The sequence below is a fragment of the Elaeis guineensis genome, chromosome 7 (assembly GCF_000442705.2).
Source record: "Elaeis guineensis isolate ETL-2024a chromosome 7, EG11, whole genome shotgun sequence".
In the NCBI taxonomy this organism is placed as follows: domain Eukaryota; kingdom Viridiplantae; phylum Streptophyta; class Magnoliopsida; order Arecales; family Arecaceae; genus Elaeis; species Elaeis guineensis.
Genome location: NC_025999.2, coordinates 86,944,193 through 86,958,415, shown reverse-complemented (window position 1 = coordinate 86,958,415; position 14,223 = coordinate 86,944,193). Strand labels below are relative to the sequence as shown.

The following is a 14,223-nucleotide window of genomic DNA, read 5'->3' as shown; positions in this document are numbered from 1 at the left end:
TTAAATAATTTCTATCTCAGAAGTAGCCCACGCTTTTTAAAAATGATAGCCAATAATTCTCTAACCACAGCATTGGAAAACCAATATGAATTAAGAGATGATTAGAGATATCATCCAAGGCACAACCAATTCTTAATGGATTTAGATTTTAGAGTGTGAACGAAGATTTTAAATTTTATAAGATGAAGATATCTCATTCTCTATATTAAATAAACATCTCGCTATCGCATTCTATTCTGACAATAATCTCAATCATGCATGCGGATAGATATCTTTTGTCTTTCTTTTTTTTTTTTTTTTTTTTTTTTTATTATTTTTTTTACTTATTTTTTATTTTTTATTTTTTTATTTTATCTTTTTTCTTCTTTTATTTTTTATTTTTTTATTATTTTTTTAATTTTTTTTTTATTCTCTCTAAGGGTTCCAAACATGCTTCGATCTTGTTTTCTACAAAATGAGGGCAGGATGGTTGGAACCTCCTTATTGGGACGTAAAATCTTGATACGAATAAACTATAAAGTAATGTTTGGAAGCTAATCCAATGGAACACAAGCTGCGCGAATAGTCTTCTCAATTCACAAATGATAAATTGCTCTACAATGGTAAGCAATCATACAGCAGAATGCTGCAATCTATTCCTAGCACTTCAAAACGCATGCATAATTCATGTGGGCCCCATGGCTCAAAACAACTCCAATTATCCAGTGTGTATATATATCTTACCCTATGGCCGTACTGAACTCTACCCAGCGAATTCCCCATGTCAGACATAATTCAGCATGTACGTCCCACCTGCAACACACGCTACAACTAATCCATGCTTTGTGTAGGCCCTAACCAGAAACCCACCACGCGTCAGAGCAGCCTGGCTCCACAAGGACCTTTGCCTCAAGGAACCCAACAGCTGATCCGCTCCACGCGGAAAATGGTGCGCTTCTCCTCGGGCACCTAACAGCTAAAACGGTTCGGTTGTAACGTAATAGCCCGGATCGCCTCCCGGCAAGCGTTCGCACTCCGAATCAAAGGGCGTGCGGGCGGGATCCGGTCACCGCCGTCATGTCACTGGTCGACCCTACCCGCCCGCTTCTGGTCATCGTCGCCACCCCCCGCGATTCCCGTCACCGCTTCGTTCCGTTACCTCACTCCCTCGTCCACTTCCCCTTTCTCTCGTCGACTCCAAAAACAAAGCCTCTTCGTTTCCCGGTGCGATGCGGTGCTCCGCCGCCGGTGGGCTCCCAGAAGCCGTACCCGAACCCGTTCCGCTTCCTCAGCCCCATTCCGATCCTGCTCGTGTCCGCCGGCTTCCTCTGCGCAGGGGCGTTCCTGCGCGTCCTCCCCGCCGATTTCCCCGAGCGGTGGCGCCACCTCCTGGAGTTCTCGGAGGGGGCGGAGACGAAGGTCACCAGGCTCCCCTACCACCTGATCCAGGCCGTCATGGCCTCGGAGGACCGCCGCTTCTTCTGCCACTTTGGGGTCGATCCCTACGGGATCGGACGGGCCGTCGTCTATTATCCCAATGGCGGAGGTGGAAGCACCATCACCCAGCAGGTGAATTGATCCTTACGTCGGCCGTTCTTGATGAACGATCATTTTTTATCGGCTTTTATTGAAATTTTATGTCGATCTTTCGTTGTTAAAATTGATTAATTTGCTAAAATTTATGTCAATTTAGAACCTTTATTGCAGATATTCCAATTTAGCATTGAATGACGTCAAGAAGCAAAAATGTAAAGAAATAATATATAAAATGTTGTAATTGAAAGCACAAGAGTCAAATGGGTTTGTTCCTTGTTCTCTACTGTTGGTAAATTAGGGGGGTCTACGTCTTTGTTGCACCAATTTTTAGCTATTACTTCATCCAGTTTTGCTCTACATGTATACAGGCATTCAAGTAATCATCGGACCACCAAGCTTACTTTTTGTTACAAATATAAGAATTAAGAAAAGTCATTTCAATTAAGAGTTTCTATCCGAATACTTGTTATACAATTGAAAAGACTTCTTGTGTACAAGGAGAGGTGCACACATGTTGTTTTGTATCAAAATGTTCTTGAGTTATTCTATTGATATTCTCCAAGATCTGCATAACCGCATCATTATGGGATCTCTTTCGTGGAATAACTTATGATCTCTGCACTCAGCTTTATGTTAACTCTCTACAAATTGGTGCCATATTCCTAGCTAACCTAACCTAAGTTAAGAGAAGAGTTTGCTGCGGTACTTAGATGGGCATAGGCTGGTAAAAACACCTACCTCATTGGTACTGTAGATCAAGTTCATATGGATGTGGGACAGCCATCCAAGGTTCCCTTACTCTTGGAAGGAATTTGATGAAGAGTATGATTAAGCTTTTTACAAGAGACGTTCATCTTTGAATCACGGCTTATAAATGAAGAGTGGAATTGAACACAATTATCAAAATATTGTGCAAAATAGTGTCATTGAAATTGGATTATTTTAAATGTGAAATTTGAAAAAGCATGATAAATTGTAGTGTACTATAACTTGCATCTTTAAGAATACAATAAATATCTTATTTTCACTGAAATTGTCTGTGGAACGGACATGCTGTTAATACTCTATTAGCATATCTGAACAAACCATACAAACATGAGTTACTTTTCTTTGTTTTGGTATGCATATTGTATGTGTCAGTATATATTTTATAAGATGTGCATGTCCTTGAGTTCAAGAGCTCTTGTTACATGTGTAATCAACTGATTTTGTCAATACATGTCCTATGTCAAATAGACACTGCTGATTATTTTTATGATTGCATGCATGTGAAGGATCGACCTTTTTTTACCTTCAATTCTTTTCTTTTTTCCTGTATGTGCATGCTTAAAATCCTTTGTGAACATTAACCTGATTCAACGATTTGTCTACTTCAAAATGAGCACTACCAAATATGTAATCTCTCCATGGTTGGGTTCTTTAATCCAGAACATAATTTGTATGCTTTAACATTCATACGTAATTTTCATTTTGAAATTGTTAGATGTAAGATGTTTAATTTGAAAGAACCAGAATTTTGGTAGGAGTTGATGCCTTGAAGAAATCTTGAACTGATTTGGCATCAGGTAATGTTCTTCTGTCAGTAGATATTTCCTTGAATATTTTGAGTAGTGGTCTTCCTTAAAACATTCAATATACATTTGTTTATCATAAATAAACTTTGTAAATATATTAAATGCTTGAGCCAGCGGGTTTTAGCTCAGCTGGTTGGGTACCCTTCTCCTAATGGCCTGCCATTGGAGGAAGTCCAGGGTTCAAACTAGGTTGGCAGCACATTACCACCCTATTGCTTGGAAAAAAAAAATGTTCGATGAAATGGTTCCCTTATTCTTCGGTAACTATAATGAGATGCAGATAGTTTGTTGAATTCATTTTTTTTCTTGAGAGAAAAGAATTTGGGCAAAGCCCAATCTTGTTAATTTCAAAATAAGATGTGGATGTTTGGAAAATTTATAAGTAAATATGTCTGCATTAATTGGTTGAGATATTCCTTTCATGAAAAAAGTTCATTTGTTAAAAAGAAAGAGTAATCCGAAAATTGATTTATTCTAGTCCACTTACTTATAGATGTTAAATATGCTTAAGTTGATCCTGCAATTGACTTAGTGGTTCAGAAGATTTTCTTCGTGCACCATAATATCATGATTATCATCACTTTTATGATCAATCTAATATGTAATTAATAAAATAGGCACAATGAGTTCTACATTTATTACCCATGCATATTGTTTTCAGAGTCAAAAATAACTTAGCTCGCTAGTTTTTCTTATTGATGGAAGCTTATCCACTTGTTTCTTATTGCAGCTTGTGAAGAATGTCTTTTTGACAGATGAACGTAAATTTTCAAGAAAATTTGTTGAGGGAATATTGTCACTGATTTTAGAGAGGAGAATGTCAAAATGGGAAATATTGTATTCCTATTTGAACAAGGTGCAAATTTTTCATATCACCAGTTGATTGATGTCATGTCTAATTTCTTTCTCATTATAATTTTGAAATTCTGTATTATTGTACTCTTTATGTCAAAATTGCTTTCTTGGTAAGTGGGCTTATATCTATTGAATAATGAAATTATGACAAGTCATTGCCATCAAAAAATTTTCAAAAAAAGTAACCCATGCAAAGATATTATACACTGTACAATAGATTCAAAATAAAAAGAATGATCAAATGATGTTACATCTTGATCATTAATATTGGTTAAGGCCCTGATTTAAGGTTGTGGTGATGATTATTAAATTGGAGGAGTCCGGCTAAGCCCTGCGAATAAAATTTTCGAAATATATGCGCATATATAAACATATTACATTATTATATATGTACTGTACCAAAAAAAAAAAAAGGGAAAAAATAGCTCAACAGTATTGAGGATCTCTTGATGAATCTCAAAGTTTTATTTGCAGGGCTTAGTTGGACTCCTCCAATTTATTAATCATCACCACAACCTTAAATCAGAGCCTTAACCAATATTATTGACCACATAATTTGATCATTTTTTTATTTTGAATCTATTGTACAGCAAAGTGAAGATTCATCAAGAGATCTTCAATATTTTTGAGCTATTTTTTTTCTTTTCTTTTTTTTTTTCATGGTACAGTAGTAGAACTAGGGTCAGTTGGATGAATAGGAGAGTTGCTTGGGGTCCTATCCGACCAGTGTATGCTTCTAGAATTTTGTTGGACTTTATGTTGGGACTTCTTGCTTTTCTAATATTGGTTGGGCTCATGATCCTATTGATTGGTATTTGGCACCTGTTTAAGTATATACTTTGAAGACTTATAATTTTAGAGACAAATCAAGATAATGTTTTACTGTCCATCGCATCCCTCCATTGTCCATATCGTATGATAATTGGAACTCTATATTAATGTGATCAGCTTCATTTCATGTTTTTGTGATGTGCATCATACATGGTCTGGACTTCAGCTGCCTTTGTTAGTTACATTACTAGTTTGTTTGCACATCTCCTGTTTGCCAGTCACCAATTATCTTAACCTAGACTTAACCTATTCACAGTTTAAATTTTGTTAAATGAAGTTGTAGTATATGATCTATTGTGACCAGATGGAGTCTACGTACAAATAATCCCGAATTTAAGCTTCTATAGCATTTTTACACGCAGTTTATTTCATGAAATTTTATGATTTAAAAAATTGATATCATCGATTATGATTGTAGAGATTTGCTACCAGCATTATTAATGGGTAAATTTAATTGCTCCGTTATTTACTTCTCGAGTTTCCATGACATAGGAGAAGGGTAAAAGCATTAAAACATCCAAATTGCCTGGGAAACTTGCTGAAGTTTTAGCTTCTTTTGACTGTTATGGTGGCTTGTGCGTCCTCACCCTGGAATTTCAAACTTAAATGGCTCCTTGGTTGGTTTCTTGAGATTGCAATTTTCTCTTGTAGCCTGAAATTACAAAATATCTTAAAGGAAATTGAATACATGAATTACACCTTGCTGCTATCATGCTGATCAAAAGAATATATTATTGGCTTCAAAAAAAAAAAAAAGGGATCTCCAGCAGATGACACTATCTGATATTGTTCCCGATTATCAAAATGAAGCTGATATAGGTGAGTTGGGATATATTCAGAATATCATATGTTAATATCTTTTTTTTTGTGGTGAAGAAAATATGATATTTGCTGATATAAACTGGTATATGATAAGATGCAAACCTCATTGTTATCTTTAAAGCTTGCTATGCCGATAATACTCTCATGTACATTTAGTATCTGGATATAATTGTTTTTAAATCCAAAATTGCCAACTGTTTTCAATTGTCATGGCTTAGTGGTCCTCTTATACATATTTTGTTTGATGTGGGGACTACTCACTTGAATGTCGATCCCGCAGACGTACTTTGGACATGGAAAATTTGGAATTGAATCTGCATCTCTTTTTTACTTTGGAAAGCACCCTTCACTTCTTAATGTTGGGGAGTCAGCATTGCTAGCTGGGATTTTGCCTTCTCCTGAGACTCTTAACCCATTTACAAGCCCTAAAAGGTTACAAATTCTACATTTAACAGTCAACAACTTGTATTCTTTACTGAAGTATGTGTGTAGTAGATGCATGCAGGTGGCTATATTTTTGTTCTCACAGTAGTGTCCTTTTCAAACTATCATGCAATGTTCTGATTCAGCTTAGAAAGCATAAAGTTTCTCTTTCTTATAGGGGAAAGTCTTCTCAAGCTAGAGCTTTGAGAAGGATGGTAACAGCAGGGTTTCTTGATTTGGAGACAGCACTTCTAATAGTGAGCCAACCTCTTTGCTTGCATATTGATGGAACGGGGGAGGTAATGTATTACACTTTTATCATTGACATTTTTTAAGTAATTTACCAGTGTTTTGTTCTCTTGGTTTTAAAGTTCAGAAGTGCCATAGATTAATGTTGTGCAAAACTGTCTAGAATAAATTGTGACATTATGGTCCTCATGCAAAACATTGGTGAGAAAATGGTAGGATATACGATCATTTGACGTGCAGGTGTGCGCTAATTCGTCAAGCAGGTGACATAGGACAATGAAGATGATAAACATAGATGAAGAAAACATTGAGTTGAAGAATGATGATCTGTTGTAAAGTATTTGATTTAGATTAAGGAAACATTGACATGAAGCTTTCTTATACATCCAACTGACAATCAAAATCGGTATGAATAAGTTTATAATTAATTCTGTCGAGTAATTGTTCTTCAACAAAATTTGGTGAATTATCAAATATCCTAGTTATTGTTTTTCAAATTATTGGTTTAGCCTAGCATGTGAATATGTACTTATGAATCTAAAAACTACTTATTGATAATTAGATTAAGCATAAACCTGGCCATGTTACACAATTAGACATCCAAACTGCGAAAAGTAGACTGCTGAGGTTTCTGCTCCTTTTGCAGAATTAGCTGTTGAATGGTTGTGAAGTAAAACAGGTGTGCAACAGATGTTTTTAAGCCCATATATCATATGATTCTTTTTTGTCACCTAGGAGTGCCACAATTTCCTTGTCCCATCCATTCATCATATCTTTCACTCTTCCCCTCTCTCTTTCAATCGGGCAGCAATTAGGGGTTCTTGTCCTGCCCAATTCTATCTGCTTCAAACCTTGCCTACATACTCAGCTACTCTCAAGCTGCCACATCTTAGTGGGTGGTGGGTGCTAGGGCACTTGCATCAGCCTAGGTGGACTGCCCCACTTGTCAAGTGCCCAAGTGGCTGCTTAAACCACTTTATATGGCAATGATTGTGTTCTCTTCTTCACTGGTTTAGTTCACCATGTTTTGTTGCTTGCCCTGTTTTACTCTATTTGAGTTTGATTAGCTTGTGTTTTCCATGCAAAGCTTTGTAACCTTTGTTAATTATTGTTTATATTTGTCATATTGGCAAAATACTTATTCTGTAGCTACTATAAAGCACTCTTGGATCAATAGATTTCATGGAGATCTTGCCTTTATGAAGCTCATGAGTGATGACTCCCATCTGCTTTCATTGTTGTTCCTCTGTTTATGGTGTGGATGGATATTGATGGTCATCTTGGAAGCATATTTGTATGACTTAGGGCTGAAACCGGATTGGATACGGATTGGCTACCACCATATCCATATCCATATTTGTTTTGTCTGACAAATACAAATATGAATACGGATATTATTCGGATACAAAAATTCATATCCATATTTGTTTTAAATGGATACGGATACAATTCGGATACTGGAAGTATAGATATAATTATAGATATTACTTAGATAATTAAAGTTTATAACTACAGAATCAAAGATATTACTAAATAGATGATAAATCAAGTTAATAATACGTTTATATAGTTGTATATTTCTTTTAAAAATTAATAAATATTATATAAAATTATATAGGATTACATATAGATTCAGATATTCGGATACGGATTGGATAGTTGTCTATCTGTATCCATATCCATTTTTTTTTAATGGATATAGATACGGATACGGATACAGATATTAGTTAGATCCTCAAATTTCTATCCATATCCGAATTGATTTGGATGCGAAACTGGATCCAGACGGATAATATCCATACCACTTTCATCTTTAGTACGACTATTGGTCCTAATCAGCTGGACCACTGGACTTTCCTTAAATGCGTGTATCTCATTAAAACCTTTATTCAACAAATGTTAAAAGAATGGACTAAATCAAAAATATCTTGGTGGGAACCTAGTTGGGAAGCTCAAGTAAAAATAGTGGCTGTATGTGTTTGATACTATTCCCATGTTGGTTGATGCTAAAAAAACTAGGCCTTACCAAAACAAATGAAATTGGCATGCATTCAGGACGATAAAGTTAACACTTAAGTTGCTGGATGGTTCATCTCTAAGTTTACAAGAACTGCAATTCATTCAAGTTCAACTTTCAATGATCGTTTCAACCTTTACGGAGTTTTCTTGGTTCCAGTTACACCATACAGAAATTTGCCTTCTTGATATCAGTTACTAGCCCACCATAATCTGTAAAATGGCAAACCCACTAATCTCACCATAGTTATCGTCTTATACCTCTCACTGATTCTGACAAGTTTCCTTAGCGATCTAAAAAATTTAGATCTTTTAAACAAACTTTTTCTGTAGAGCCCATCAAATTTCAGTGGTTCTCTATCAAATGGTTTACCCAATATACATTAATAAAACAGGTGATTCTGTCTTCACATCTTTTCACCAATTGCCTAAATAACAAAATGAACTAAATGTTGATTTTTCTCTTTTTCATGAAGTCATATTGATTTCTGAATATTGGTCACAGGATTACTTAATCCTTGTTCCATCACATTCTACCATAAATCCAGTAAACTAACTGGCCTAGTGCGGTGGCCAGAGGTGGAAAAAAGTAAAGCAGGAAAACAGTTAAATTTCATGATTTCACTAGCAAGTGTCCATGTTCTGCCTAATATGTGTGGTCGTAGTGTTGAAACTAGGCATTTAACTGAATGAACTCATTATATGACATTCATAATAGTAGGAATCTATTCAGTAACATCATGTAATTGATCACTCTGTGTTGTTGCTCCAAGTTGTAACTTGACTTCTGGATTCTTTCTCGTAGGAATATGAAGATTTCCAAAAACAGATGAGATCAAGCTCGGCTATCAAAGACATATGGAATTGGGAAATGGCGAGCATAGCATGGGAAGCAAGAGAACATATGGAAAAATGGGCCATGAGGATGCCCAAGAGTAGATGATAGCAATGCATTCAGGAAAAGCAACATAAACTTATTGTTGGAAAAGGCAAGTCATTATATAGTATCCTGCCACATGATTCAGTAGATAATTTTCACCAGTCATGCTTGTAGGTAAATAACCATTAGAATTAGCACATAATCTTTTTCCTATTTTGATCCTTTTTGGTATTTCATTCTTCCTGGCACATCCTGCAAAATTTGACAGAGAGAAAAAAGGCACGCCTTCATTTATTGCGTTCAAGATTCTTAGCTTTCAAGATTCTGACAGTACGTCCTTTTCTACATTGGCAAGCATGGTGCATGTCCCTTTGCCATCTTTAATGAGGTGAACATGTACAAAAGGCTAAGTTGTAAATAATGCAAATTATTTAGAAACATGAAAAGCTATCATGCAATTGAAATTCACAGAATGGCATCATGTTGTCAGAAAATGTTTGTACAAATCAAGGGGCAGTGAAGTTCACTGTTTAGCATACAGCGGAAGAATTAAAAGAAACTGCATAAGATGCCTGCAACATGAGCAACATATTGGATGCCTATAACCACTCCTCCTAACTTGTTTTTTGCCCTTGCATCTACTAAATCACACACCAAGAACTATTTTTGTGGGAGAGAGATTTTCTATTTTCCTTTTAATTGTGGTGGTTTTTTGGGGTTGAGGTTGAGGGCATAGATTGGAGTTACATAATACTCTCTTGTTATGGATAGGCGCAATGGGATTATTCAATATTTGACCATAGCAAGTAGTTAGCCATTAGCTTTAGCATGTTACAAGAGAACTTTCTATACAGAGAGCTATCATGGCAATATGGTTATATTAAGTCACAAAGTGGTAAGCATGTTGTTACCTTAGAAGCAAGTGTCGGAAGCTTGGACATACCCTCTTGACACCTGATGCTTAGGAAAATAAGTGATTTTCTATCACTTTACTGACAAATAAAAGCTATTTCTAGGAGGATCTTGCTTTTCCCCGATTCACACAATATTGTACAGTTTTCTAGTGTCTGAATAGGCATGCCTTGTAGTTTTAAAAATTATTTTTGATTATTATAGATGAACAAAAATCCTTTGGTGCACACTAGAGGAAATTGCTCAGTGTTGTTTTCCATTTTTACCACATATCCCACCACATCCATCTTAAAATGCAAATCAAAGAGTCCAAGCTTAATGGGACTCCTACTAATGGAGTATGTCCGTCTTATGACTTAAAAAAAATACGTGAAGCATCTGTTTGTGAGGCCATCTGCCCGTATCTCTTCTTCCTTGTCTAACTGTCCTTCCCTCTTTATCCATTCATAAGGTCTTCCTCCTCCCCAAGTCCTGTGGCTTTATGTATCAATTTACTTAGAGGTGTACATTATCTGGTCATGTATTATGTACTGGTGAATACATAACTATGTATTGACTTACCTGGAGGTGTAAATTGGATCACTGCATGACTAATTTATCATATAGGTATCGCATAGCTATGGATTATGTATTAGTGAACACCGTATTTTGACAATTGTATACTAATTCACAGAGGTTTAGATTAGGTCACTATTGTGTATATATCAAAAAAGTTTATAGTACGTTCTAGAAAGCCAACAAGTATATATTATCTTTACATAAACCCTATATCACAGAACTCCAAGTTCTGTATTTGAAAAGGAATGCAAAACTTTTGCAATTCTCAAAACATCCCTGCCAATTCTATTTGAATCAAAAAGCTTCAAATGAACTCGGGGATATTGATTCACAGATCCACTGGACATGGGGGAAGGGGGGAGAAAGGCCTCACAGATTGACAGAGAGGATGCCTTCACGAGGAAGAAGAGCCACGGGATGGAACCACAAGACTTGGGAAGGAGAGGAAGGCCTCACGAAAGGATGGAGAGGGAAGGTTGGTTTGATGACGAAGAAGAGATACTAGCAGACAGACTCTTTTTTTTTTTTTGGTGTGTGTGTGGGGGGGGGGGGGGGGGGGTGGTGCGGTGTCTTCACTTTTTTTCTATGTCATGAGATAGACCAACTCCGTTAGTAGTATGAGTCTCGTTCTACTTTGACTCTTCAATTTCCACTATAAGATGAATGAGATGGGATACATGGCAAGAAGGGAAAATGGCCCTAGATCAGGTGTAAATCATCTCTAAAATGCATACACTATAAATCATTATAGACAGGCATACACTGTAAATCATCTCAAAAATGCATTTTGTTTCTGATAAACATGACTATGTACTTAGTATACTATGATCATGGTATCAATAACTTGCTTTGGCTTGGCTACCATAATTTGAGAATTACATACGTCATTATAGCATGGTCGTTTGCATGGTGCATCTTTACAGAATTTTCAAATAATCTACTCTTGCTGGTCATGATGGAGAAGTAAGTCGGCTCCCAAACAAGATGTATTTCATGGATATTCATCCACATGCTTTTGCCCCTTGAGGGGTGACTTTTGGAATTGCAGGAAAACCTCATACTTCTGTAAGTTCTGTTGACCTTCTTCCTCCATAGGCACTTTCTCATCCGTAACCTTAATTGAGCTTTGGTATCCACTGCCTCTGTCCAGGGTCCAAATACTCTATCATGTACCCAGAAACTTGAATGCTTGAATTTTGTACAGAAGGGTTCTTCTTTGCTCTTGGTTTAGTAGTGGTACTGATAACCTTGGACACTTCATCTCTGTCAGTTGCTGCAGATTCAATTGAAACTTGATCAAATTTCATTGGAGATACTGGTGTAGTAACAGAAACAAATGTATGAGGAAAAAAAAAATCCCAATGTGGCTTTCACATTAAGCTTTGAAGGAAACTGGCAGATTCAATTCAGCAGAGTTTTTCCTTGTCTCCAGAATGGACCAAACTGATGAGTTGAGTGCTCATTCATGCCTTTCCCCACTCCACTCTAGTTGCAAATAAATGAAAAGGGATCTACATATGTCAGCAACAGAAGTCCTGATCATAGCTTTTCTGATCATGTATCAATCAAATGAAAATATTGTGATATTATATTCATGTGCCTGAAAATCCTATCCTTCTTCCTCCTTGGCACATCTGGCCTTATATGTCATCTTTCCTGTCCACTGCATCAAGATTGTTACTTTACAGCTCCATGGACTCCATAGCTGGTCATATCAACCAATCGAGAACTAAAATCTATTTCACACTTGAGGACCAAGGTTAGTCAAAGAGATGTAATGTGATGCAATCTCTCTCTCTCTCTCTCTCTCTCTCTCTCTCTTGTGGGGCATGGGGTGTTGGAGTTCTTGCATTCTATCAAGGTGTTATTGATGGGAGGAGTCTGGTTACAGAACATAGATGATGGAAGACAAAACTTGGTTACTGAAGACAAGATCTCTATATAGTTTTTCTCTCCTTGTTCTTTTTGCATTCATGGTACACCATACCTTTACCATTCAAAATATGTGCAGTTTATTAGACGAGTAACGGCATTTCCTATCATTATCTTTGCAATAAGGTTTAATGCTTTTGTCTACTTAGCTAATATAAGTGTTCATGTATATTAAAATGATGGTTCTTTTTTTTATTTTCTTCTTAAAAATAAAAAATTCCAACATGCATTCTTTTCAATTTCATCAAATAACAAAATACTCTGAGAATGACAGCAAGTATATACATATTTTTATACATCTGTGTGTCTATACTATATTTCTATGCTTTTACAATTTTGATGGTGATTGTTATTAAATATTTTATTAATTTTCTTGCCTCATCAACCATTCCTGACTTAGACCCTCAATTTTGCCACCATTCCAATTTCTTTTAATATCATTGTGTACCAATATATTAATAATTCTCTAAAATCTGGTGGAGTAATTTATGATCGGTATTTGTGGTTGTTAGCCTTGGAATTTTAAAGGAGCTGATCAAAGCTCTTTTATCAGTACATGCTTGAATTTGTGGTGAATAATCACTTGGATTGTGGGGAATTCCAGATGTTCCAGAAAAACTGACTGCTTAGCATATGACATTAAGCAGATGCAAGCGTGGGACTGAAGGAACAATGGCTGATGCATTGTTGTTTATTAAGAGACACGGATCAATATCAAGAATCAATCTTGCTGTGAAATCATGAAGCTGTTTGAAGCAGATGAATCTATCAGAAGAATCTATGTAGCTTATCTATCACTTCTAAGTGGCTAATGGCTGTTGTTGCTGTCCATGAACATGATATATTAGGCACTCTTGGAAGTTCAAAACTCTTGCTACTTCAGCTGGTCTTCTGACCTTTGGAGGACACTGCTTGGATGCTACCGGTCTCCCCAAATACACCGTCAAAAATCCAAGTGATCTTTGACATGTGATGGACAGCTAACTAGCTGTAATTGGTTTGAGCGTCAAAGAAATATTTGTCTGAAATTGTTTTTTTTTTTTTCCACAAATTGAAATTATTGTTTTTGAGAAGACAACTATGCTTGCTGCTATAAAAGACTTCTTGCAGATTTTGCCAATGCTAATATCATTACCTCTTTAAGATGACTTGATGAATGAAATTATGTATGTGAACTTCAAGATTGTTGGCAGTATAGAGTATTATGCTGTTATGAGAGCACTGCTGTTTCTATTCACATTCCATGGTTGGTAGCTTGCTTGATGGTATGTATCATCATGATGTCTTTGGACTTGCAGAAGAGATTGGCAGATTAACTATTTGAGATCAGACAATTAAGCAAACCATGGCATGGTTATTTTAAGGATTGATAAGTTTGTTTTGCAATGTAAAATAATATGGGGCAACTTAATAGTCAAGAACCATTGCGTGTCACATTAACTCGCATGCGTTACACCAATCCATTTGTGCCATGTGGCAGGTGGAACATTCCCTGTGCATTGTGCATGGAATGGGCGTCTGAATTTAGAAGTGACAGAAATTTAAATGTTTTTTCTGGTACAGGCAGATTTAAATGTTAATGAATGCAGAAGCTTGCAAGGGCATTCATTAAGGTGATCTTTTTCTCATAGGTCATGTAAATATAAGTTAATTTTA

General features: G+C 36.2%; 2 protein-coding genes across 3 annotated transcripts in view; both read left to right on the top strand.

Moving 5' to 3' along the window:
• The window catches only part of LOC105048698 (uncharacterized), a 93,849-nt gene that overhangs the window by 72,761 nt on the left and 6,865 nt on the right, over positions 1-14,223 (top strand). The window lies entirely within an intron of this gene.
• On the top strand, positions 969-13,712 carry LOC105048699 (uncharacterized). The gene is made up of 6 exons (XM_073261388.1): positions 969-1,548; positions 3,820-3,945; positions 5,878-6,029; positions 6,199-6,319; positions 9,091-9,274; positions 13,215-13,712. Exons 1-5 carry the CDS (start codon positions 1,057-1,059, stop codon positions 9,226-9,228), a joined length of 1,029 nt encoding a protein of 342 aa, XP_073117489.1. The 5' UTR covers positions 969-1,056; the 3' UTR covers positions 9,229-9,274; positions 13,215-13,712.